Source organism: Podarcis bocagei (assembly GCF_964188305.1).
Source record: "Podarcis bocagei genome assembly, chromosome: 7".
Lineage (NCBI taxonomy): Eukaryota > Metazoa > Chordata > Lepidosauria > Squamata > Lacertidae > Podarcis > Podarcis bocagei.
The window spans coordinates 21,228,750-21,255,872 of record NC_138132.1 but is presented as its reverse complement, the minus strand read 5'-3'; the positions used below and the strand labels follow the sequence as shown (position 1 = coordinate 21,255,872).

The 27,123-nt window shown below is 42.2% G+C and overlaps 1 protein-coding gene across 1 annotated transcript; it reads right to left on the bottom strand.

Moving 5' to 3' along the window:
* Window positions 1–184: 184 nt before the first annotated feature.
* Window positions 185–27,123, bottom strand: RLF (RLF zinc finger). Its single transcript, XM_081201856.1, is given in 9 exon segments — window positions 185–4,931; window positions 6,743–6,884; window positions 8,342–8,478; window positions 9,343–9,545; window positions 11,248–11,380; window positions 12,497–12,578; window positions 15,807–15,961; window positions 26,756–26,940; window positions 26,943–27,123. Coding segments are annotated over 9 exon segments (5,949 nt in total). The 5' UTR covers window positions 27,109–27,123; the 3' UTR covers window position 185.

Here is a 27,123-nt window from a genome sequence, read left to right as displayed (position 1 = left end):
TCTCTTAATTTAACAGGGGAGCTATATTAACTCAGCCAATACTGTAGACAGATGTCATACATTCATGGAATTGAACAGCCTAATCTAACTTCAACACCATGTGCACTGAACCAATTAGCATCCCCCCCCCCCAGAAGTGGAAGAAGTCTCCCCTCCTTCTCTATTTTTAAATTAAACACAACAATTTATGAACTTTCCACACAAAGGTGATCTGTTTTTTTTGTTGGGAAGAAGTCTATGAGGGGCGAGGATAACGTACGTCTTTCAATAACAACTACTGGTCGCAAATAATGAAGCTGTTTTAAGGCATTGTCCCCACACTTTGTTAACGCCTTGTCCAATATGGCCCTCAGGTTTTCCAGGGAAGGGATCGAGGGAGAGTCCGTGGATAAGAGAGGCTGCATCCCTCTCAGCTGCCCATGAGCTCTGGAGCCGCTGTTTTTCTTGGACACAGCTGCTGCCGGGACAGTTTCATATGCAGTCTTGCCCCGTGTGTCATCCCTTTTGAAGTCTTTCTCTTTCTGTACCACCACACCCAATTCATATCGGCCAGCCGGCTCCCATTCATCCTCAGAGTCGTCATCGTCATCTCGTTCCTCACTTTCTTGGATGAATTTTAAAAAGGAAGACTCAAACCCCATTGGTTTGAAGGACTTTAAATCAAACGGCTTTGGCGCAGATTGCCTCTGCATCTTATCTTTTGTAGCAGAAAGGGGAGGAGGGTTTTTAATGTTCTGCTGTGCTGATGCACGCTGCCAGTCGTTTAAATCTTTCTCCCTTTGTAGCTGTACACCTGACCTCACACGGTAGGAGGGGTTTTCTCTTCCATCACTTCCAGGCAAGTTGTCTGTTTTATACCGAGGTGACTCCAATCGACTACATTCTACAAAACACCTGGTTTTTGGATTGTGGATATGTTTTAAAGTGCCTGTATACAAAGAGACACCAGCCTCCTGGGCCTTGTCACTCTCACAGGAGCTGCCGTTTTTACTGCTTTTATCATCATGATTGCAGTCCGAGTTTAGAACACGATGCCCTTCATTTTCACGCTGATATGCAGGGTGCACTGTAACTTCCTGCTTAGAGTCACTGTTTAGCTCTTTATTTGAACCCTGGCTTTCTTCTAAGCAGGGGTCATTTATCACAGTACCACATTCGACACATAGTACAAGCTCCTCATACTGTTGTTCTATATAAATACTGGCCATCTGGTGGGTACGCTTATAGTGTCTCACAATACTGCTTTCCAGTTTTACTACAGAGGGACACCCCCGAACCATGCAAGGATACTGTGTCTGATTGCAGTTGTCTCTGCACATTTGCAGGGCTTCCTCCCTTGTTCTGAAGTTATATAACTGCTTTCCTTTGCTTTTATTATTCTTCTCAGATTTGTCATGGATCCGTCTCTTTTTCTCGCTCTCTTCATGCCTGAGACACTTATCTTTCAAGCACCTTTGCTCCTGTCGATCTTTAAGGTGGGCCAGTTTTTCTTTGGCAGCTTCCGAGACCCCATCATAATCACTGTGTCGGAAATATACATGTTGAGAATAGCGGCTGTAGGTTGTGAAAACTCGGTTGCAACCATTAAGGTCACAATGAATTTCAATCTCTTTATTTATTTCCTCTTCCTTAGCATGCTCTTCCATCAGGTGATGCTTCAGTTTGTGGAAGGAATAAAATGCAGCAGGACACTGAGGATGGTGACAAGGAAATCTCACGGACTCTGTTTCAGAAAGCACTTTGGAATCCTCTACATGGTCCAGGCCATGAAAGTCACTGCAATGCTTAGCAAGCGATTTAGAACACAAGAAGCGTTTGCTGCACGCCTTATGTTTGCAAACATATATTTTTTTACATTTGGCAAGTTCCCTCTTTGTTCTCGCTTTGTCTTTTTCTAGGCAGAGCTGTTCTTTGTTATACTGATGCACCGTTCTGTAGTGCCGAATCAAACCTTTCTGATTAGTAAATGCAGAATTGCAATTTTTATGAATACAATGGAACGGCTTGTGGTATTTATGCAATATGTAGCATAAATTTCCTTTGGCAACTGTTCTTTTACTTCCCCTCCCCTCTCTTGCTTCTAGTCCTTTCCGGTGGCTTTCCAGAGCAGACAGTTTCGTCTGCTTGCCAGTTACACAACTTTCTGCTTCTTCACTAGACTCCAGATCTGTTTCAGAACTAAGCTCATCTTTCTTTGGATGACACTGCTCTTCTTCAGCCAGGTTAGCTTGGTCATCAAGTTCTTCCTCTGTATTGGCATAGAAATCAGACATTGAACCCATGGTATCATTCAGCATATCCTCAGCGCTCTCATCCAGATCCTCAAAACTCTCATTACCAAGTAATTTCTGAGTTGCTGTCATATTGCCAAGTTTATGTTTGTTTCTATAATGGACTCGAAGATGTGTTTTTCTTGTAAATGATCTTTGGCAAATATGACATTTAAAAGGGGAATACCGATGTTGAAACATGTTCAACTGAAGCACCGTCTCCTTTGAATAATTGTGTTTTCTAACATAATGCGTCAACAACGCTTCCCTGGTCACAAATTCACATGTGCAACCTTGACGCTCACAGAAAAATGGCTTGGCTGCCAATTGGGTAAGGTATTGTTTTGGTAGTTTGCCTTGCTGCTCTTCAGGGAAATAGTCTGAGGTAGATTCATCTTCAGAGTTTGGAGACTGTGACAACCTGGAAGAATTTCCAATATGACCACTGGAATTTTTTAAACTTAAATGCTTCAAGCCCAGGAGAAGTTCCAACATTGCATCTTCTGAACTGGACATTTTGGAAGCTTCAAAATAGGAAGTTTCTGGGGAAGAAGGATACAGTTCTTCATTTAAATAGCTTTTGCTATTAGAACTTGTATTACAATCTATAATGCCTGGAGAGTCTGTATTTCTACATGAATGATATATGAGCTCTGGACTAATATCTCCATCAGTATTATGACTGTCACTGTACTGAGCAGTATCTTTAGTTTTCAGACCTAGCTTCCTCCTAGGTTTGAAATGGTAAGGATGAGCCCTTCGAAGATGTTTTTGCATGCCCTTTGAATTTTTGTACGTTGATCCACAGTCTTCAAAGCCACAGGTAAATCTTTTCCCATCAAAATATACAGCCACATTTGAATACCGCTCTTTTAAATTGGATGGAAGGAAGACTTTCTCACGGGGTAAATCACTCCCAGGAGTTGCCTGGCCACAGTCCACTGCTTCAGTCAAAGGTGTCAACTGAGTCTCGCTGGCTAGGGATGCAATATTGCTTCCTAAACTGCCATTACTTTTGCCATCCACCTCTCCATCAGATATAGCTTCTTGTTTAACTTGCTGGGTTTCCTCCGAATTTGTAGATTCTTGCTTAACCTGCTGTATTCCCTCTGAATTTGTAGATCCCGAAGGCAAATTAAGACTCTCATGCAGATCAGAAGGACCTTTTTGTTCAAACACTTCCAAATCTGAAAGGCAAGTAAGACTGTCCCCAGAAACATTTTCCTCATGCTTAATCTGCATCTCCTTTATTTCACCATTTGACATATGCATCGACAGGTGATTTGTAAACTCAGTTTTGGAATAGTAAAATTTTTTACAACCACTAAAGTTGCATGCGTAGGAAGCATCCCTAAAATGCTGGGCTTCGTGGTGGTAGAGCTGCCCCAAGTCACTGAAAACAATGTTACAACCACTGAGCTCACATTTGTAACGCAGATCGTCGTGCTGTTGCTTGTGATGGAGCAGCTCGTTCACTGATCCAAACCTAGCATAGCAGCCCACTGACACACACATGTACGGCTGAGGGCCACTGTGCACTTGTTCATGCTCCTGTAGATGGAAAGCCGAAACAAAATGCCGCCTGCAGTATGCACACTTCTCACGCCTGTTTTTCATGTCCAAATAGTGCATTGCATTTTGATCATTGTTTTGGTGTTCTGCTTTCAAGTGAACACTTAAGTACTTGAATTGCTTAAACACTTTGGAGCAATCCGTGCCTGGGCATGGGTACAGGTCCCTGTCCTGCAAGTGACAGTTTTCTAGCTTACTAAACGTGACGAAATCCTGCGTGTTGAGTCTGGGTTGTTCACACTGTGTTATTTTGAGTGGCTGGTTTTCTCCAAGGCCTACAGAAGCAATTCTGGCTAGACTGCTCTTTGCCAGCCTCTCTTTCTTCAACAGCAACTTCTTCTTACTACGGTATTTTCTACTGGGAGGCATTTTTACATGTTCCATCACATGCGTCACAAAGACATCCTTCCTCTTGAACTTTTTTATACACACTGGGCATGTATAAATGCCATCTTCCATATGCATCTTAGAATGGTGAAGTATTCTGGCCTCTATACATTCCCTTTTGCAAATAACACAGAAAAATTTGTACTGCAGCCACCTCTGATACCTTTCTGAGGACCCAATCGGCTTTTTAACTCTCACCCTCTCTTTAGGCTGATTTATTATATCTTGACCTTCAAAATTATTATCTTCGCAATCGCTTAGGAGACCATCCAACAGTTCGGTTTCATTGAACAACATCTCATTGCAACTCAGATCATCCTCTGACTCAGAAACTTCTTTTCCTAACAATTTGAGACAGTGTCGCTTCAGAGTTTTCCAGTCCCAAAATTCTGGATCAAATGGCCAATACGCCTTTAAAGCCAACAGTAGCTCGCAACGGAGGGAGTTTGGAACTGCTGCATTTTCTTCATCCAATTTTTGATCTGGCTGCAGGTAGAGCTCTTCTAGTAGACTGTATCTTTCCTCACTTGGCTCAAGTAAGTATTCAGTGAGCTGGCATGCTCTTCTTACTTCAAGGTCTTCCGGCAGAAGGCATGCAATTGTTTTGCATACAGAGGTCTTCATGTCATCATTTTCATTTGATCGGAGCTGCAGGGCTCTCACACATAACAAAACAGACACAATAAGGCCTGATTCTTCTGCCTATAGGAAAGAAGAGAGCACAAGTCAGATCTTAATTTAGCCCCTAGGGACATCTCTTAAAAACAAAGGAAACACAACTGAAAAAACTGGACAAGATATATGGATAAATTTTCATAGAACTCTAGAGTTGGAAGGGACAAGGGTCATCTGCCCAATGTGAGGCTTGAACCCACAAATCTGAGATAAGTCTTACGCTCTACCGAGCTAGCCCTCTCAATCCTGAAGCGATTACAGATTTGAGTAACCCGTGGCCCTCCAGATGTTGCTGGACTCCCATTCCCATTAACACCAGCAAGGATGGCCAAATGGCCAGGGAGGGTGAGAGTTGTAATTCAGAAACATTACGATGGCAACAGGTTCCCCACACCTGGATTAGAGGGATATATAAAGATACATACTCTGGCATTTCTTATTTCAATCAACTTCAATGTTTTACCCCAAAAAACATACCGAGATTTACTTTCTTAAAATTAAAGAAGGCACCAGTCATATCTGTTACTTAATTCTGCCATAGAGTTCACTGGTACACATATTATCTTTACAACAACTCTGTAAGGTAGATCAGGCTAAGAAATAATGACTGACCCTAGGTCACCAGTTAAGCTTAATGGATAAGTAGGGATTTGGACTTCGGTCTCTGTTGCCATCCTGATATTCTAACCACTCTACTACAGTGGGGATTCTTTTTACCGGCATGTTAGGCATTGCCAGAGTAGAATTTGCCAACTTGGTGGCCTGCAGATTCTTTTTGAGTGGTTTCAAGCATAAAAGACATCAGCAATACACACAATTTTGTGAAAGCCATTCCCAAGTTTTTAGGAACTAAGTATACCTGGAATTCTGAAACAGATTTATATATCTGTTTCAGATATATATACACAGTGGTACCTTGGAAGTCGAACGCCTTGCAAGTCGAACGTTTTGGCTCCCGAACACTGCAAACCCAGAAGTGATTGTTCCAGTTTGCAAATGTTCTTTGGAACCCTAACGTCTGTCGCAACGTCCATGGCTTCTGATTGGCTGCAGGAGCTTCCTGCAGCCGATCGGAAGCCACGCCTTGGTTTCCGAACTGTTTTGGAAGTCGAGCAGACTTCCGGAACGGATTCCATTCGACTTCCAAGGTATGGCTGTATATATAGAGAGAGAATGAGTGTGTGTGTGTGTGTGTTTGAAAACCACATCAAATCAAGATATCTACTTGTAGATTGTCTTCTGTTGCACAACGGCAAGGATTTTTCAACTTCTTTGCTTCCATACTATTCCTTATCACTTCCTATTTCTACTCAAAAGTTTTGCTGCTGAATTACTTCCTTTGTCTTTTTAGATAGAGGCGCTGAAGAAACATCAGTAGTACAGCAAAAAGAGCAACATCAATACAGCAATAGAGTAAAAGCAGAGTTGAATCTACTGTGTGCCAAGGTCCTCTAAGGACTAGAATATGAAGCCTTGAAAGATAGGAAATTCCGCTATGCAAGTACTCCTTATCTAAAACAGAAAATAGGCAGCTTGAATCAGCGGGAACTCCAACAGGAAGAAGACATAAAGGGCAAGAAATGTACTTGGCTGAAGCAAGTGAAAGGGAAGAAAAGTGCAAGTGAGAAGGCCAGAGAGCCAGTCTGACTTGCTGCTGTGAAGTTCAGGTGTTCAACTTGTCATGTGCTCAGCCATTAGAATGACACAAGGCAGCCATCAATTATGTCTTCCCAGGGTAGCCAACAACAGGATGCACCCAAAAGCTACTGAATTTTTGTTATCTGCTGAAAGTACATAGGTTAATTCCGTGATAAACTGTTTCCCAAACAGGCACTTACTTCAGCTTGTATGACTCTAATTAGGAAGAACAAGTGTTGCAATGTCCTAGCAATGATGCCAAACTGCCGGCAGCGCTCCAGAAAGGAATCTAAAGATGGGTCAATTCTCTTTTGTAGTTTGCTCCAAAATAAAGTCAGTTCCCTATGGAGAAAGTTTAGGACAAATGCTTAGTTAGAGATCCAGTAGTCAAGCTTAACAATGGTTTAAACATGAACATGCAGAATGCTAGTGCATGGGAAGAAAACTATGACTGCTTTGCTCCTTCCCTGCTGCTGTGCTAATAGGAGCCAGGCCATGGTTTGCACCGGCAATTCAGATGGCAAAACTGAAAAGCTTCATACATAATGCCCAACACCACAGCATATAGTAGACATATTGTAGCACTTTCAGGGATCCAGAATATTAAATGACAACTGACAGGAGTCAAATAATGTATGATATTGGATTAGGCTATACTGGGCTATTGGGGCAAGACATGGAAGTTGCTTCTGCCAGCAGAATAAAAGTAATGGGGCAGGAGAGATGTCTGAAAGCAACTCATTAGAAGCAATACTGAGAAACTAGGAAGGCCAAGATAAGAAAAAAGGAAAGAGATCATCTGAAAAGTTATACCAAGAGTAATTTCTTTAGCTAAGGCATACAACTAAGAGAAACCAAATAAATGACTTTCAGTGGACCTCTGAGGTCTCATGTCTCTTCTCTCTCCCCCCCCCGCCCCCATGTCTCATACTTGACCTGAAATGGGGGTCCTGAGCTGTGATAGCTGACACAACTACCTCTGGTTGTTACTGGTCTCCAGCTCCCTTCATTCCCGGCTAGGGATGATGGCAGCTGGAGTCCAGCAACATCCTGAAGGCACCGGATGGCTCCCCATGGTCTTGAGATAGAAACAACCCTCTCTTCAAGGATTTATTTTTCCACCCTCATCAGACACTGTTCTAACAACAGTATCTTCTATTTTATATCCAATCTAAGCTTATTATATCTAACCATTCCTGATTTTTTGGGTAATACTTAACATCTGTAAATCCTTGTCAAGCATGTTTCCAAGCATCAACATTACTGGCGGACAGCCTATTTCTAAGATGACGTTAATTTGGAGCATTAATTTGGGTAAAGAATAAATTAAATGTAAAAAAAACACAGGATTGCTTTTGGAATATATGCTTCTTCATATAATTGCCTGCATTCAGTTAATCCTCCACAGTTTGAAAAAACAAGAAGGAGGAGAGCAGAAATCCCTGAAAGTAGAGATCATCACTGGATTGCATTTCTGGCTAAGAGGGAAACCATGTTTTGAAATTATAGTTTCAAATGCTCCCTACTGCTCATTCTGGATCCTCCACATTGTAGTTTGGAGGATTATCTGATGTTCTCTGTGTCTAACATTAGTTTGTTCAACCTCTAGAGGTTCTTGAAAAATGGAAGAGATGTACTCACAACTAATGTTTAACAAATGTAAATACTTTGTTTTTAAGAAATAAATCTCATTCACATAGAATGAAACATTCTCTTTAATGTGAGCTACTTCAATGGCCTATGTGAGCCAGAATAGCAAATACATGCATTTGAAAATAATATCTGGACATAGTACTTACCAAGAGCAGTACACATTTCCATTTTGAAGCTGCTGCGTGAGGTATGTTGTACAAAGAATGAATGCAGTACTATCTTGACCTTCAGCTTCCAGATTACATATCATATCCAGGACCTCTTTGCAGTCCACCTTTGCAATCTTTCAAAAACAAAAATCCAGAAGAATTCTATTGTAAATAGTTTCATTCAAAACCACTTTGCACACACAAAGGTACTTTCAGGAAGACTTTTATATCCTTCTGCAATCAGTAGTTTGTGCCACTACAGTAGCTGTGTTAAAGTCCATATTGTCAACAAAGGCATAGCCCAGCTCTTGTTACTTGAAGTGCTAAAAGCACCTAAAAGCAATGCAGTTCAGATCTTATATTGTACTGCTTTATTGGCCTGAATTACAGTGTTTTATTTTTAATGGCTTGTTTCTTAAATAGTCTTTCTATTGTTCACTCACTGTGGGGTTTTAAACTGTTATTACCTGCTTTGAACAGGATTTTAAATACAGTGGTACCTTGGGTTATATACACTTCAGGTTACACCGCTAACCCAGAAATAGTACCTCGGGTTAAGAACTTTGCTTCAGGATGAGAACAGAAATCGTGCTCTGGCGGTGCGGCGGCAGCAGGAGGCCCCATTAGCTAAAGTGGCACTTCAGGTTAAGAACAGTTTCAGGTTAAGAACGGACCTCTGGAACGAATTAAGTACTTAACCCGAGGTACCACTGTACCCATTAAATAAAATTTGAATGTTACTTTGTATCAGCAGAGGCAGACTTCTAGATGTGAATTCTCTGCTCCATCTCTCCGCAGCAAATATCTTGGCTTTATTGTTATTTATATATCACCAATATTTTATTGGTCTGGAAGTAGCTTTGGAACTACTGTTGTGGTAAAAACAGCAGTTCCAAAGCTACTTCCAGAGCAATAAAACAATACATTTTAGAAAAACAAAGCACAATTAAGAGGCATTGAACAGGTAACACCACCAAGATCAGAGCTTGCCCACTCACCTCTTTGATAGATTCTTCAGTTGGAAGCATGGAACACAAGCAAGTGATGTAAGCCTGGAGAAATGGCAATGTATTTGAAATTTCCGTGGACTCTTTGCACAGTTTGGATAGGGAAGCAGCTTGCCGAAGACGGTTTGTTTTCATCAAGTATTTTATTCGCATCTGCATAAAGACTGGCCCTTCCTGTTTAATCAGTTTGTTGACTAGAAAAGAAGTGGAAAAGATTTTTGCACACACTATTTATCACCAGAATTTAGCTCAAGCAGTAATGTATGCCAGTGGTTGGCATCTAACAGCCTATTTCATGGCCTTCTGTTCTAGAATTCCTGAAACTCTTTAGAATTTAAACTACATGTCCATTGGGGGGAGGTGGAAGGGGAGAAGACTCCAAACAAACAAAAGACTCTCATCTTGCCTCACTTTTATCCCCAAGTACAGGCGGTGACCATTTCACATGGGTTTTGTTTCCACCCTGAGCACGTATGAGCCCTAGCCTGGTACACCCTGCCCTGCCCCCATTCTGCCCTCTTCCAGATCCAAAAAGAACCTGCGCATTGGCGACGGCTTATCAATTGGACGCACCTAAAATGGTTGTAGCCTGTAATGAAAACAGCTGGAAATGATCTATGGTGGGTTTGAGTTTGCAGTTCTATAGAGAAACAGTAACCTGTGAATGACCCATCATAAGCAAGGGTGTGTGGCATAAATACTCGGGAATTCCTCAACTCTATTAACAAGATTCTTTCAGAAAAACTTCACAACGATCTAAATGCTGGATCACACTAGTGGAAAACATTTCCTGTTCACAGCACTGTATGAGAAAACCCAGAAGTTCTTCAGACTCCAAAGGCTTCTTTTACTGCCTGCACTAAAGACCATATGCTACATTCAGTATTTTCCTAATTCAATATTCCTCATGTTTCTATCTGATGTAGGAGACTACAGTTTGTGCCATAATAAAATCTGCTAGTCTAAGACGCCACAAGATTCTGCTTTTGCTTCTCATACTACAGTGGTGCCTCGCAAGATGAAAAGAATCCGTTCTGTGATTCTCTTCGTCTAGCGGTTTTCTCGTCTTGCGAAGCAAGCTCATTGAAGGATTAGCGGATTAGCGCTATTAGAGGCTTTTAGAGGCTTATCTGCTGATCGGATCAGCTGATAAGCGGCTTAGGCGCTATTAGCGTTATTAACGGCTTTTAGCTGCTTATCTGCTGATTGGATCAGCTGATAAGCGGCTTAGCGGCTTAGAAAAGGGGGGGGGGAAACCAGCAGGAACTCGCAAGACATCCTCGTCTTGCGAAGCAAGCCCATAGGAAATTCGTTTTGCGAAGCACCTCCAAAACAGAAAACTCTTTCGTCTAGCGAGTTTTCCGTCTTGCGAGGCATTCGTCTTGCGGGGCACCAGTGTATAATGCAACCCAACACGTTGTGGTGCAACACTGTCTTCCGCTAGCTCTTGCGCAAGAGTTCCTGGAACGGCTCAAAAATATTTTCTCCCTGTGCTTTATGGTTCTTTGAATAAAACCCTCAAATCTTATTATATGAGCAGTTTCACAGCAGGTAATGAACAACAGCCATATGTAATAAAAGGGGTATGACCACAGTGTTGGGAAAGAACGAACAAGAAGCCGGTACTAGGCCAAGTACTTTTCTTCACCCTAGAATCTAGGCCAAGGAAAGCTAGCAGATAAGGGAATGCTACAGGACTGGAAGAGTGAAAATGACATCTCAGGATTCATGGTAAAGCTCTGCATGCTCTTCACAACAGCAGTTGAGGAACACCTATCATCTTGCTTAGTTCTTTAGGAGCAAAATGTTTCAGTGTGAAAGACTAGCTACTGCTCACATCATAACAGTGGCACAGTAATGGAATTCTCATTTGAGGTACAAGTCTCAAGATCTTACCTTCTTCTGCTTCTACAGGCTGCTGTGATATAATATTTAAGAGAACTGGATTCTTCCATACACCTTCCTTTGAAATGTCAGCCAGTGTTTCGAGGCTATTGTCTCCAAATTTAAGTAAAGCATTATGGGAATCCTATGTTTGAGAAAGAGATAAACAATTATACAACCTTCCTTAGACATCTAATGGGAAGCTTTTCATGTCTGGTGTATTGTGTGTTCTTTATATTCTGTTGGAGGCTGCCCAGAGTGGCTGGGACAACCCAGTTTGATGGGCGTGGTATAAGTAATAAATTATTCTTATTATTACTGTTATATAAATTCCTACATTTCTAAGATTTCAGTTGGGATCTCTACACAAGGCTCTAAGAAAAGGCTGCAGAAATACGGCATTTTTCCAGCATTAGATTACACCGGATAATATCCAATGAACTCAGAGCAGATCCACTGAATATCTTTGGCTTTGTTAATGTGCCCCCCACCATCATATTTAGAGGAGGGGTTTTTTATTCCATTTCTATTCTGAGGTACATAGCTTGGAAAAAGGAGTAGATACAAACGAAGGTATCTTACAATTAGTCATGTTGAGATCATGCCTACAAGTTTATGTAATAGAAATTTCACTATATAATTGTACAGCAAGTAGCCCAGAGTAACATAGCCTTCCTTACATCAAAACATGGAGAATTCATAACATGCAGTGGGTAACCATCCATATCTCCTACAATAATCAATGAAATTAGTCCGTTCTTGCCTGAAAATGTGCTGTCTTGTGCTGTTCTCCTAGTCTGATAAAGTAGATTACTTTAGCCATTAAAGCTTTGTCCTATATGTCACCATAGCTTTATTTAATGGTACATTTGACTATCTCCATTTAATTCTCTGAAGGCTGTGCATTGTCCCCTTCTAGCAGACATTCCTCCTTTTAAAAGAAGTCTCCCCAAACCTCTACTCCCAATGTGAGACAGGGGATATTGTACTACTGGAGCACTCTTCTATCACATAAAAAGTTGCAAAAGGAGGCCTGCAACCTCACTATATATTAAAGGCTGTATGAAGAACTAGAATTCATATAAGACACCCAGGTAAGGTATACGTAATCATAATGTATTTATTCCCATTTTATACTGGATTCAAATAAAGAACTACCACAAATACCACAGCCTACTTAGTTATAATTTGAAAATATGTATTTCTAGATGCAAACTGTTGAAACAGGGTCCCCTGTAGAATAGAGATGAAAAATACTTGCCTGTATAGACTGAAACAGTCTTAACAATGGTTCAGACTGCTCCTCACTTTCAGGCACAGAAAGCAGTAGTTCAAAACAGCTCCTGAAATAAATAAATCACAGAACTAAGCTAGTTAGGACCACCATTTAGGAAGTAGCACGTTGGATCATTTTGTACCTCTGTTTATAATCTCTCTAGGTCAAATGAATGTGAAAACATAGTAGAAAAGAGCTGAAGCTGTTAAGCAGCATAACAATTGCTACTAGCAGTGATGCTGTTTCCCATGAGAAGAACTCAAGATAGATGCACTGTAACAATATTTAGTTGGAATTATAGTACTGAATGATTTTCAGGCTGTATTGGCAGCTTATTCTTAAAAGCATCTTTGACCTCAGAAAACCAATGTGATGCATAATGGTCTTGCAGATTCATTCACATTTTGAATTTTCAAGTACCGAGTTCCAAAGAAGTACCGTTTATAATATATGTAGCCCAGGGGAAAAAGTAGATATGCTCAAGATTCACTAAGATGCAGCGTGGGGAGAAGATGGCATGATCCATGCCATTTACAAGTTCACAATAATGCTTATTTCTCTACACATAATTTAAACTTGCATTCCACCGTTCTTCAGGTCAGTGTATACAGGGTTATACATTTCCCTCTTCCAATCACAATAACTCTGTGAGACAGATTAAGTCTCCCTGATTCAAGTGCAGCTCTCTATCCACTCACTACACCACACAGTCTCTGGTGCTTCCCACTGTCCTAAATTTAGGAAACAGATTGGTAAAATCCTAGCAGTTACGCATGCTCTCAGCAGAGTTCCCCTCTACCTCCTGATCACTTAAGCTAAAAGGGAGGGGAGTAACTTTTGTCACAGAATGGATCCTGAAAGTGAGGTGGCATTGGCCCTGGAGGATACACATCATAGGGTGCACATCCTCCCAGCCAACTCCCCCCCCCCATCGTTTTGTCTCAAGTTAAAGAAAAGCAATTGGTCTCCATGCCAAACTCCCTGCTCAACAGGGTCGATCTGATTTAAATCACTAGTCAGTAAGACTTTATTTCAATCACTTTTTTACAGAAAGACTTATTCTTGCTGGTATAATCTTAATATTTACAACCAGATGAAGGCTTCATTTTTGGAATAATAAATTTGCAGAGTAGTTTTTACAGTTATATCAAAAAATACTGATTTGTTTATACTCTTAAGAAGTACATAGACAGATAATTATGACATTATTGTGAGGTTTAATAAGTAAATTGTTTATATTTGGACAACTTTTCTGCTGTACTTTATTGGAAGGAGAAAAATAATCATTTTCTTAATAACAATTTAAACCATTTATTTAACTAAAACAATAACATTATAGCATATGTATCCATGTTTGTTAACTGATGTGGTTAAACAATTTTTTAAAAACTTAAGACTGAGTTTTAGTACAAAAAAACCAACAACTTAAGACGTAGTTTTCTCCTCCAGGGAGAGAATAGTGTGATAAATCTCAGGTTATAAACACAAATGTAATGGAATCTCAGAGGGACTATATCTCCCAGCAGGCCTGGCTTTGGAGAGGCTAGCCTTCCTTTTTCTAGAGAAGTGGCGGGGAGGAGAGATACAGTTGGTAGGCTTAGGTTGGAACAGGCTTGCAGAAAGAACAGGCCGAGGAGAAACAGGCTGGTGGAAAGCTGGAAAAGGGGAACCAAGGATTGGAGCAGAGAACTTCAGGGATTCCTGCAGGACTGAAATCCCAGGTACAGTGGTGCCTCGCAAGACGAAAAGAATCCGTTCTGTGATTCTCTTCGTCTAGCGGTTTTTTCGTCTTGCGAAGCAAGCCCACTGAAGGATTAGCGGATTAGCGCTATTAGCGCCTTATCTGCTGATCGGATCAGCTGATAAGCGGTTTAGCGACTTAGAAAAAGGGGGGGGGAGGAAAAAAACCAGCAGGAACTCGCAAGACATTGTCGTCTTGCGAAGCAAGCCCATAGGAAATTCGTTTTGCGAAGCACCTCCAAAACGGAAAACTCTTTCATCTAGCGAGTTTTCCGTCTTGCGAGGCACCACTGTACTGACTTTATTGTTTGGACAATGTCAGGCGAGCCCTGGAAAGAAGGGCCTGGAACCAGTGAACCCTGATTAGTTGACTGGCAAGCACTTCAAGGTCTTGCCAAGGACCTGAAGATCCCAGTTACTATTTCCACCACGACCCCTTTGGATTTGCTTCTACATTCAGGTGCTGTATTCTGTACAGTTAAGTGTTAGTGCAGTTGTTGGAACCCAGTGGGATTGGTTGCAAACCCTGAAGCGCCTGCAGCACTTGCCTTAAGTCTGAGTTGCACAGACATGCAACTGACTTGCACAATTATTACACAAAGATCCCAAGACTTGTGGAGTATTCTGCACTTTCAGTTTTACTGCTTCACACTTAGCTACTTGTGCAGGTCTATTCCACTCCAAACAATCTATTCATTGAACCTCTTGGAATTTAAGTGGTAAGGGGTTGATTCTGTGCATATAAATTTGCAAAGGAACAATGGGATTAAGGTTTTTTCCTCAACTCTGTATGTTTATTTTATAACATTTTTCTGTGAAAAAAGGCATGTTATCTGTGCAGACACAAATTAACACTTCTGAGAACTGCTAAACAAGCATCTATGATAATATCTTCTCATGAGAAAAAATGCCCCCAAATAATCTTACAGAAACCTCTGGAAGAACATGACATAGTAAATGGATTAATAAAATTCATTTATCAAAAAAAATTAAACATTGCATATAAAGCCTCATGCTACATAGTTAAAAACAAATCCTTATTTCCTGATGAACAGCCTTTGGACTATAATGTAACTTAAATAGAAAACTATGTTTAGAAAGATTTTTCCTCCAAAAGCATTTTATTTTAAAAATTCTGATTTAAATAAAAATTTCCAATTTAAATTTTAAAAATCTGACTTTAAAAAAAAATGAAAAAATCAATGATTTTTATCCACTCTGCTGCCCGAAAGACTGCAGCCTCACACTACTGCCCCATGCTTTGCTGTCAGTATACAGACCCCACAATTTCCTACAACGAAGTGGGGTGTCTGCATGCCAGAGATGTGAGGAGAGCATTCCAACTTCCACTGCCTTTTTGAAAATACAGAATAGTTGTTTTCACCTTTGGTAATGACCTTCCCCCATCCAAGGATGTATGCAAACAGGCACCCTGATTTGTTGATACAGGGAATGCTATTTTCAATATCAGACAGGTGGGCACAGTAACTTGAAAATCTCTGCTGTTGATCAAATTCTCTTTTCTGTTAAAAAGTCATGTCCCAAATGTACTTACAACACTAGCCTGCCAATTACCAGAAGAACTTCTTCACATTCGGTAGTCAAGTAAGGTCGGGCATTGGCAAAGCTCTGAATGGCGACTTGATACACTTCCAAGAAAGGCAGAACATGCTCCGAAGCACCCGGATTGTCAGCATATTGTAGCAACGTCTATAAATGAAAAGATGTAATGCGGTAATATTTATTCTCAACTCTGATTAAGCTATTTCAAGGCAATGTTATAATTCTATGCTGAGGATATTACACTTTCCAACTTTTCTCATAAGCAAAAACAAAGAAATGGCAACCTGCCACTCTACTCTTTTTTTGCCTTCCTCCTAAAGCAAAACTGCTAATACTAATTACTATTACTTATGGACTTTCAAGAATGCAGCTCCTGAAAGAACTGCTATATGATAGCAGTAGAGTATAAGCTCATGAACTAGCAAGTTTTATCTTCAGCCTTTTGGAGACACAGCACCTGCACTCAAAACAGTCTTTATATACCCTCACAATGAAAATTTGTATTCACATCTTGTGGGTAAGATTTAACATCCATCACATTTCCCTACAAGGTAATCACTTTCTTTCTTTCTTTCTTTCTTTTTCTTGGGAGGATCACGTTCACCAAGCATATAGTGGCACATGCCAAACCCATTCACAAGAGCATAATACATGTTTATGCTCACAACCAGTGATGCATTCTATGCAGGGTTTCTGTCAAATACAGTGCGGCTATCAGCAGGACTGAGCTATGCATTGCATACACCTTTCAGGAAGACCCTGAAAAAGAAGGGCCAAACTAGGCAAATGTGGAAAATCCATGATCAGGTTTTCCCAAAATATTTTTCTTTCATTAAAAGCAGCTGCAGAACCAATAGCATCTCTGTCTTCCTCCCTTTCTGTGCTTAGTAACAGCTTGTGAAGTAGTTAAGTCAATCAGTGTGTTGTCAGGGGAAGCAGAGGAAAGAAATCACATCCCTGCAACTTCAACATCCAAATCCCTCACTGTTGCTTTTAACCAAAAGAGTGTTGGGGTGTCTTGGTGCTACCTTCAGACAGGTTTTCACATCCCAGCATTTAGCAAACCAAGAGGTGTTAATCTTACAGCGAAAAAAATACACCAACTCTTGTGGCTCAGCAGAAGAACTATACTGACAAATAACCAGACCAAGTTCTTAACATCTACTTTACTTTTGTTTAAACATGAAAACAATATATAGTTTAAGAGGAGTTTTTAAAAACCAAAACACTACAAGGAATAATTTCAATAATATTTTAGAATTTTACCACAGCTGCTATAATGTACCAAGAGTCAAGTCAGGTGAAGTGCTGATGCAGGAGCTCAGTCTTACATACTATTATTTCTCATGACTAAACAAAATTCATGGGCTTCTACAGCATTTTAACAATGGCCAGTCTGCATGCCAAAGCAAGCCATAGCTAAAAACTAGCTATGGCTTGCTATGACATGTGAACCACCTCAACAGTCTTTCAAAATTATTTTCTAAGTTTCACTAAGAACTCATGGCCTAAACCGAGTGTGAAAACTTTGGTTCACAGGCCTAATTACAGGCCAAAGCCACGTCCACCTGTCCTACATATTATAATATTGGTGACATCATCTGATATCCAAAAGATCAGATGTGCAGCAGGTAAAGTCATTCTCCAGACCAAAAAGGGATTTTCAGGCACTTTGAAGCCCCAACTACCAGCTGATCAGAAGAGAGCACTAGGGAGTTCCCACTGGGATCTTCATACTGCAGCAGATGGAACTGGAGAAAGTGGCTTGGATGTATGTTGCTTCAAGAAGTGCTTTGCATCCAAACCTCTTTCTCTACAGAAATGTCAAAGGAATGGTTACAGATATGAGCCCTGCCTCTTTGAAGGTACATCCCCAGCATCAATTGACTAGCACCTGCCAAAGTTCAAATGAGATTGCTCAATCACCTCAAATCATTAAGACATCAGGTGACGGACAGATATGTGTTCCTACTGACCTATTCTAAGTCAGTTTGTGAGAGGTGAGGAGATATGGATCATTACATACCCTGGCCTAGTGTAATGCTTACATTTTTAACTTTGAACTAAAGTCTTCCTAAATCAGGTTTATTATTACCTCCTTTCAACCCCTCCCCCCCATAGGAAGAGCACTTTTAATGCAAATACAAATGAACTATAAATTGGCATTTGACCTCATTGAGCTGATAGGAAACCCCTTTTTTAATCCTTTGCCCTAAGTTAATTTAGGTGACAAAGGTTAATAAAACAAAAAATAACTAGCTAGAAAGCTGCCAGGGTGACAATAAATCAAACCATATTTTTCATCAATGCCTCTGACAGGTAGATCTGATCATGGATCTGAATTCTGAACACTGCTTGAGAAACACACCTTTCTACTGTGCACAATATTGATAGGAATAACACCCACAGTGTTCCATGTGCTTTACTTACATACTCACTAATCCTTTCAATTTCTCTTGTTACATCCATTTTAACCTGATAATCCAAATGGGCCTATTAGAACTTGGCAGAGATGAATCATTAACTTTCCAAGTCTTTTGCTGTCTTTGTTTTCCTTTTCCTGTGAACATATCCTCAAATGGCATTTGCTTACTGCTTGACAACACTGCCCTGGGAAGTTGCAGGCATGTTTTTTGCGTGAGTTCTATGTGTCTAAGGGGACTTTGGGCACTTGGCAAACCAAGGAAGTGCTTTCCAGCGCAATTTGCAATTCCACATGGGGATCTGCTGTTCTAAATCAAAAACCCTGTAGGCATGCTCAAGCCCTTGGGCTCACCTAAACTTGGTACAGTGGTGCCTCGCAAGATGAAATTAATTCGTTCCGCAAGTTTTTTCTTCTTGCGAGTTTTTCGTCTTGCGAAGCACGGTTTCCCATAGGAATGCATTGAAAATCAATCAATGCGTTCCTATGGAGACCGTCCGGGGACAGAGGGGAAGCGCCGTGTGCCTTCCCCTCTGTCCCCGGACCTGTTTAAAGCAAGGGGCGGCGGGGAGAAGATTGCTTCTCCCCGTTGCCGCCCCTTGGTTCAAAAGGGGTCCGGGGAGAGAGGGGAAAGCGCGCGCGCCTTCCCCTCTGTCCCCGGAGATTGCGGGGCTGGCAACGGGGAGAAGCAATCTTCTCCCCGCTGCCCCTTGCTTCAAAAGAGGTCCGGGGACAGCGGGGAAGACGCACTGCGCTTCCCCGCTATCCCCGGAGCTTGCGGGGCAAGCTTCGTTTTGCGAAGCAAGCCCATAGGGAAATGCGTCTTGCGAAGCGGCTAAGAAAACGAAAAACTCCTTCGTCTAGCGAGTTTTTCGTCTTCCGAGGCGTTCGTCTTGCGGGGTACCACTGTACCTGACTACTCAATTGTTTCAATCCACTTCACTCTGTGGGCCTAATTACATTCATCCAAGCTCTCTGAAGAAGGCAGGTGGGCAAAATTTCAGGATGTTTTAAGCTGTTTCAATCCTGGGGAAGCCCAGCCAGATGGGTGGGGTATAAATAATAAATTATTACTATTACTATTACTATTATTATTACTTCTAGAGAACTACAGTAGCCCCAATATAGTGCTTTTCACCACCAGTGCAAAAGGGAAAGCTGCAACATTGTGTCTACCAACTGCTAGCAGCTTGAATAGTGGAAGTTAAATTTAAATGCTTGTATTTTACTCTTTTTCCATCCTCTTGTGACCACAAGCAGTTCTCAATGAATTATCAAATATCAAAGCTAAATATTCTTACATTTGTATAGCTATAAATGTACTTAAGCTCACTGTCTTGTTTAACCAGACTATTCAAGTATTTGGCCATGTTCTTTCATTAGTCTGAACACCAACCTTTCCCATGATTATTTTTAAAAAATGGTGGAATCTTATTTTAGCTTTCTCCTTTATATGAGCTAAAGCAAACAGAAAGGCTTTTTATCCAGTCATAAGTTTATGGAGTAAAGGGGCGAAAAATACCCAAACCACGCACTCGCACACACAGAGTACTCAATTGCTTGCACACTATCTCAGATCATCCTAGTGAGTCAAGTAATAAATAAAAAGCCAAGATCTACAGCAGGTGAGCTTTCATGAATATAGGAATACAGTTCCTGCTGCCTGAACAGCTAGGGTCAACTCAATATTTCATAATTAGGAGGTTCATAATTAGAAGTCTTTCTAGTTATACTTCTTAAACACATTTATTCTGTAAGTTTGTACATGTATGCAGCATCACAGAACTTCCCAGTCACACCCAGCACCTCACCAGCAATAATCACAGCTTTATGCAAAGTGCTACACTCGGCTACTAACACCCAATGCCCTATTTCTGTGTGTCAATGAAACAAATGGGTCAATGTGATCATCAGAAGTTGAATTCTGGAAAATCTTAGGGTTGTAGCAAGGAAGAGTGGCATATGCTCCACAGATCTTGCTATCCCCAGCAATACTTATTTGCACAAAGATTTGTTGAGTGCATTAACTAGAAAATCATTTTGCCCAAATCCATATTTGTGATTCTAGAAGACTTAAGCATGCTGGAATGGCATGAACTATTACTTTTGACATTCCATACATATGCCTTGACACTGTGTCTCAACAGAAATCACCTTACAAAATTATAAAGAGGTGAAATACAATGTTCTAGGGATACGTTCGAATGGAGGAACTAACTGGTACAGAACACACCTGGCTCTTACAAAAAATACAACCTATCTGTACTGAAACAAGCAAAAGCGAATTTCCATGTAATTATGTCAGTTCAAACATCTCCCACTAGTTGGAATTAGTTCTGGCACTGATATAAGTGATGCATCATTTAACTGTATAACTTACAGTTTTGTAGAGTTTGCCCATTTCTACAGTCTGATCACTAGAACAACAGAACTCACTTTCATATTTAACAGTGTATCCCTTTTCCTATTTAATGGTACCCCACCAACACACAACACAACACAACACACAACAACGGGTGGCGCTGTGGGTTAAACCACAGAGCCTAGGACTTGCCGATCAGAAGGTCGGCAGTTCGAATCCCCGCGACGGGGTGAGCTCCCGTTGCTCGGTCCCTGCTCCTGCCAACCTAGCGGTTCGAAAGTGCGTCAAAGTGCAAGTAGATAAATAGGCACCACTCCAGCGGGAAGGTAAGTTTCCGTGCGCTGCTCTGGTTCGCCAGAAGCGGCTTAGTCATTCTAGCCACATGACCTGGAAGCTGTACGCCGGCTCCCCTGGCCAATAAAGCAAGATGAGCGCCGCAACCCCAGAGTCGGTCACAACTGGGACTAATGGTCAGGGGTCCCTTTACCTTTACCAACACACACACACTTTTGCATACTTTTTGTTCATGACAAAGTTTGCAATTTTCTCAATTTGTAAAAATCTGCCCTTTGAAAAGAAATGTGACATATTTTTCTGCTACTAGTTTTTTTCCAGGATCATCAGTTCTCCCACTTCATGAACACTTTCTCAAGTTCCTTCCATCTTTCATGTTCTCTTTGGTTGGTGCTTTTACTCGAGTTTGGTAATTTTATTTGTTGGCTTTATGTACAATCATTTGTCCTGAGGATACATCAAGAACCAAATCAATCCTTTCTCATGAATGGGTAGGATTTTAAAGCAACCATCACCTGCACCCCTAGATTCTCCACCTGATATCCTACTGCTTGTTGACTTCTCATCTGCTCAATTCATACTTTACATGGTTGCATCCCCAATTCCTGTAAAGATAAAACTAAGCCATTCCCACAAACTGTGCAACACTATCAACAGGTAAGGAAGACTAAATAAGAGTGGAGACTCTCACACAGCATGCCACAGAAGACTCTCACACAGCATGCCACAGAAGAGTCCATGAGCCCCAAATACGATCTCACTGAACTTAAGAGCAGTTCTCAGAGGCTTATCTAGTCCAGAATTCTGTCCTCACAGTGGCCAAAAAGATGTCTATAGGAAGTCCACAAGCAGGGCATGAGCACTATAGCACTCTCCCACAGAAAGGCTGCCAAGTGTCTCCCCATAGTCACTTGTTATGGCCTTGTCCTCCAATCAGCCTCTGTTCGGCCTGCATAAATCAGTTGTATCCAGATTCAACTAAGCTCACAGCAAAGTTGGAAAGCTGCTGAGGTCCCAGCCACTGACATAATGAGTAGCTACCAAGTACTCATTGGCAGTGTTAGAAACTCAAGATATTTAAGCTAAGCACAGAATAGCAGCTTAAACCAGAGTTACAGTCACCAGAACAGAATGCTGCTGCCATTTTGGGGCCAGACAGCTCAAAAGTTGTGTTTTTCAATGCAACTTTTTGGTTCCTGAAATTCATTCTGATTGTGCAGATGAAATACAATGGACAGAAAATTCTTTAGGATGTATTGATGGTGCGCGAAAACAGGCAAGATCCAAGGACCCCCAGGCGTGCACCTCCAGATGGTGGAGACATCAGGCACCATTCTGGCACCCTGGCATCTTCACTTGGTCACAAGTATCCGATAGGCAGGTGCAAAATGAGGTTGGTGCTTGGTGAATTTTGAATGCTGCTCATTGGAGCACTATGTGTGCTGCTGATTGCACAAGCATCTGAGGGCGTCCACCAGCAGAGACTTTGCAAAGGACACCCTCAAAGGATGGGGATGCAACTGAGTTCTTTAAATATATTAAAATGCAGAAATTTAAAAGAATTATCTTCCTCTGAGAAGGATGCCAGGTATGTCTTTGTCCTTGGTTTGCCACCCTCCAATGAAGAGGCATGATCAGCTCAGCAACTTACGCAGGAACATACAAGGTTCTACACTTAGGCAGGAATAACCAACTGGGGAGCATTTGGCTTGCCAGTAGTACATGTGAAAAGAATCTAGGGGTTTTAGTAGACCACACAAGAAAAGAGTTTGATGCAGCAGCAGCAAAAAGAAAAAAAAGGGGGGGAGAATGCTAGGCAAGGCTACATCAACACGAGTCTAAACTCTTATCAAGGGAAGTTACAGTCCCACTCTATTCTGCTTTGGTCAGACCACACCTGAAGTACTGTGTCCAGTTCTGAATGTCACAATGTAAGAAGGATATTGACAATATGGAAGGTGTGAAACGAAGATGGTCAAGGCTCTGGAAACCAAGCCTTATGGGGAACGGTTGAGGGAGCTGGGTATGTTTAGCCTGGAAAAGAGACGGAGAGAAGAGGATAGCCATCTTCAAATATCTAAAGGACTTTCACATGGAAGATGGAGCAAGCTTGCTTTCTCCTGCTCCAGAGGGTAGGACCCAAACCAATGGATTCAAGTGGAGATTCCGACATCAGCAGGAAGAACCTTCTGACAGTAAGAGCTGTTTGTCAGTAGAACAGGCGCCCTTGAAAGATGGTGGACTCCCCCTTCCTTAGAGGTTTTTAAGTAGAGGTTGGATGGTCATCTGTCATGGATGCTTTAGTGAAGATTCCTGTATTGCAGGGGATGGACTAGATGATCCTCAGGATGCCTTCCAACTCTATGATTCTATGATAGGGGATGGGTAGCTATTACCCTTACAAAATGTAAAAAGGAAAACATTTGGGGATTTATGAGTAAAACATGTCTCCAGCTGAAATCAGAAAAGGTGTGCTTCAGCAAGCAGAATTTTGGGAAACATTGCAATAGAGAGCTACTTGTATCTCAAGGTGGAAATACAGAAGGAAAGCTGTATTAGGCTGGTACAGCAGAAACAAGATATTTTAGGACAGGAATTGAAGAAGCCATCAATATGTTTGCATATTGTTGGGACAGGAGAGTACACATGGTCATGCCACCGACCTCAAAATACAACTCCTCCACAAATCTTTGGGTTGGTGGCACTGCCTTGCAATTTTATCTGCAGGTCAATGTTGTTAACTATCACTTGAGTGAATTGTCACATATTGTACTTTTGCATTTCACATAGCAAAGAGATTCCATACATCTGCATGAACTTGAGTCTAGACTAAATTTGTTTATCTTCAAGTTGCTACAAAACCCTCTAGGTTAGCATCGCCAAACTCGGCCCTCCAGTTGTTTTGGGACTACAATTCCATCATCCCTGATGACTGGTCCTGTTAGCTAGGGATCATGGGAGTTGTAGTCCCAAAACATCTGGAGGGCCAAGTTTGGAGATGCCTGCTCTGGGTTGTACCAATTTTAGTCTCCCTTGGAGTAGATCTGAAAATAATGACCTTAATAAATCTATTAACGACAGAGTAAACTTAACTGAATACAGCTATTTATCATTTTTGTATTCCTACATGGATTTATAACAGCCCTGTTGCTGTTATATCAATATACAGCACACAATAGCAGAGACATATAAACATGGATGTGATAGTCCATTAAAAGCTAGTAGGTTCACGTATTGAAAGCAGGAAGACTTGAAAGTGATTCACTGTCCTAAGGTGCAGCAGCATCTCATCTAGAAATCTAACAACTCAATCATTCTTTAAGTCCAGTATTGAATACCTACAATTATGTTTTAATAAAAGTTGTAGGACATACAAAAAAAATTAAGATGCAAACATGGAAGATAAAAGGTTATCATTAAGCTGAATTGCCAAGGCAGTAAAGATCTCATTTTCACTGGGACATCAATGCAATCACTTCTCTTTAGGCTAATCCAACACAATTACATTTTCTGAGCTCTGAACTAAATATCAAATGTCACCTGTTTCCGTACAAGTCAAGGCAACCTAGAAGAATTATTAGTTTACAACTCTTCAAAACCCATGTGTCTACTTGATGAACCAAGCTGACAATATAAACCATCACCCATTTCTGAAGGCCATGTGGCATGCACATTTTTCTGTGCTCCAATCCTTCTACATGTCAATGGTTCAGGTCAACACACAAAGTGACCAGGATGTTTTAGTATTGAAGGACCTGATGGACACTAAAAGCAGCTATTCCAAGCACTCATGGTGTCAGCTGAAGCCTTTAGAACCCTATAGCCCAGTGGTGGCTAACCTGCCATTCTCCAGATGCTATTGAGATTAAAAGCTTCCACCAGTCCCAATCAGCACAGGCAAGACTCAGAATTGTGCTCCAGCTCACTGGTTAGCCATGGCTGCCCTAGTCCCAAAATCCTACTCAATGAAACTTAAGCCTAAATAAATGCATAACTGAAATAACTGCATCTTCTTGGCCCTGTTTTTACATGCCTCCATTTCCCTCCCCCTATTTTTGCATGGCAAAACTGTACTCTTATTTTTTCTAAAGCACCACATGCATACAAGGCACCATATAAATCAATATTAAAGGGTTCCCTCCACTGTGGTTTTCCTCCCTGTGCTAGTGCTATGAGCGGTTCATGTCAGCAAGGGTGGAGGTGTTCTTCCAAAGTTCTCTTACATGGTTCTTCTTAATCATAACAACATTGGACATTATCTCAATCCATTTATACAACAAATGGGTGAAAGCCTTTATCCAAAATATTAAGTTACCATTTTGTATGATCCATACCCAACCTTTGGATAAAATCATCAAACCCAAAGGAGAACTGGATGGCCTTCATCTGACAGTGAAAATGTAACAGAGCTTTAAGCAGGAAAACATGTCTAAGGAAGAGTTTCTCAATTTGGGGACCACTAAAATGTTGACTCTAGAAGCTAACCACTCGACTTCAATGGATAACTCATACTCACTAATTCACAAATCTTTCTCAACCCTTTGATCATTTCCAAGCATCAAATCTTTCTTTCTACACTGACATCCAACAAAGCTACCTGAAAATATTATCTAACCTGTTGCAAGCTTGTTATGGAAACCATGTGGGCATTACATTTAATGTGGCATGTTCATGTTTGTATAAACACTTTGTTGATACTTTCAACCCAAATACAAAGTCTATTGCAATATGAGTTGGAAAAAGAATTGGAACTCCATTTTAAAATAAAGTCATATCAATAGGACTATTCGATTCAGAACACCGTACAAAGTGACTGACATCCAAGATGTCAATACAGGTTTTTGTACTGAAAAGGTGAACTGGCATTCACAGTTGCTTACAAAAACTCAAAGCAAATAGAAAAAAAAAGAATCAAGCCATATTATACTCAATCCACACTATCGGAACAGTAAGTAACCCAGAGAAAATAAGTTATTGTTTACTATTAAAAGGCTTTAGCAAACCACAGAAATAGGAGCCAGGCAAATATGTTGGTTGTGGAGATTTCAGAAGTAGGAAGCCACCACAGAAAGGGCCCTGTCTCTGGCAACCACACATCTAATCTTTGGGAGCTCCTGAAGCAAGGTCTCATCTTTGGGCAGACTCATACAAGATACTGTACATGGCCCCATCGGAAGCAGAGAGCCCGATAAACATTTTTATTGACAAGGAAGAGGAACAAATAAACAAAGATCTTCAACATGTAAGGAGATAACCCCCTCAACTACGACTGTTAGAAAGCCACTGCGAAAGAGGACACGGTTTGGGTGCAAAGAGCGGCGAGGAAAAGAGAAAGAGTCCGCGGAAGGAGGGAGGGGGGGTCATGGATTTCGTTAAACGAAGCCCCCGCTCCGCTCCCGTTTAACCGACTTCTCCTCTTCCTCCTTCAATTCCGGCGCTGCCACAAAAAGAGGCGGTGGGGCGGTGGGAGCGCGCCGAAAACACCAGCATCCGGAAGCGGGCGCGGAGAAAGCCCCAGCGCGCTGGGCTGGGCGGAGAAGGGAGGGAGCCCCCCGAGAAGAGCGACGATCATCGGGTCCCGGAACCCGAGCCTCCCGCGAAGCCAGAAGAAACGGGAAGCGGCGTCGGCGGAGCCTCCCAACAGGGACGGTCCCTCGGCCCCGCCTCCCCAGCGCCAGGCAACGGCTCGCCGCCGCCGCCGCCCCCTGCGCCTCAGCCTCCTCCGCGGGGCCCCGGCTCCCCAAAGCTCCTCCAGCGGCCCAGCCTGGCCCTCCCCCCTCCGCCGCCGCCAACCGTCCCGCGCGCGGGCCCTCCTCCGCTCCCCCCCCAATAACCGCCCTCGCGCCAGGCCCGCCCCGCTCACCTGACAGAAGTCCCGGCAATAGGCGCCCGACGAGCCCTCGCCCACCCCCTGCTCGCTGAGCTCCGCCTGCAGCTGCCGGAGCCGAGAGCTCAGGCCGGCGGCCAGCCGGGGCATCTCTGGCTGCAGGGCCGCGTCAGCCTCGGCGTCCGCCATCTGCACCCGGCCCCACCGCGCGTAGGCAACGAATCACGTGACCCCGCAGCCGCTGACCACATCGGCGGGGGACGGGCCCACGTGACCCGACGGCCCCGCCCCCTCCCGGCTCCTGCGCATGCTGCCGCCCTTCGGCGGGGCGGGAAGGAGGCCGCCAAAGACAGGTTCCCATTGGGCGCTCGGCCCTCTCGCGGGGCCATGACGCAAATGCATCG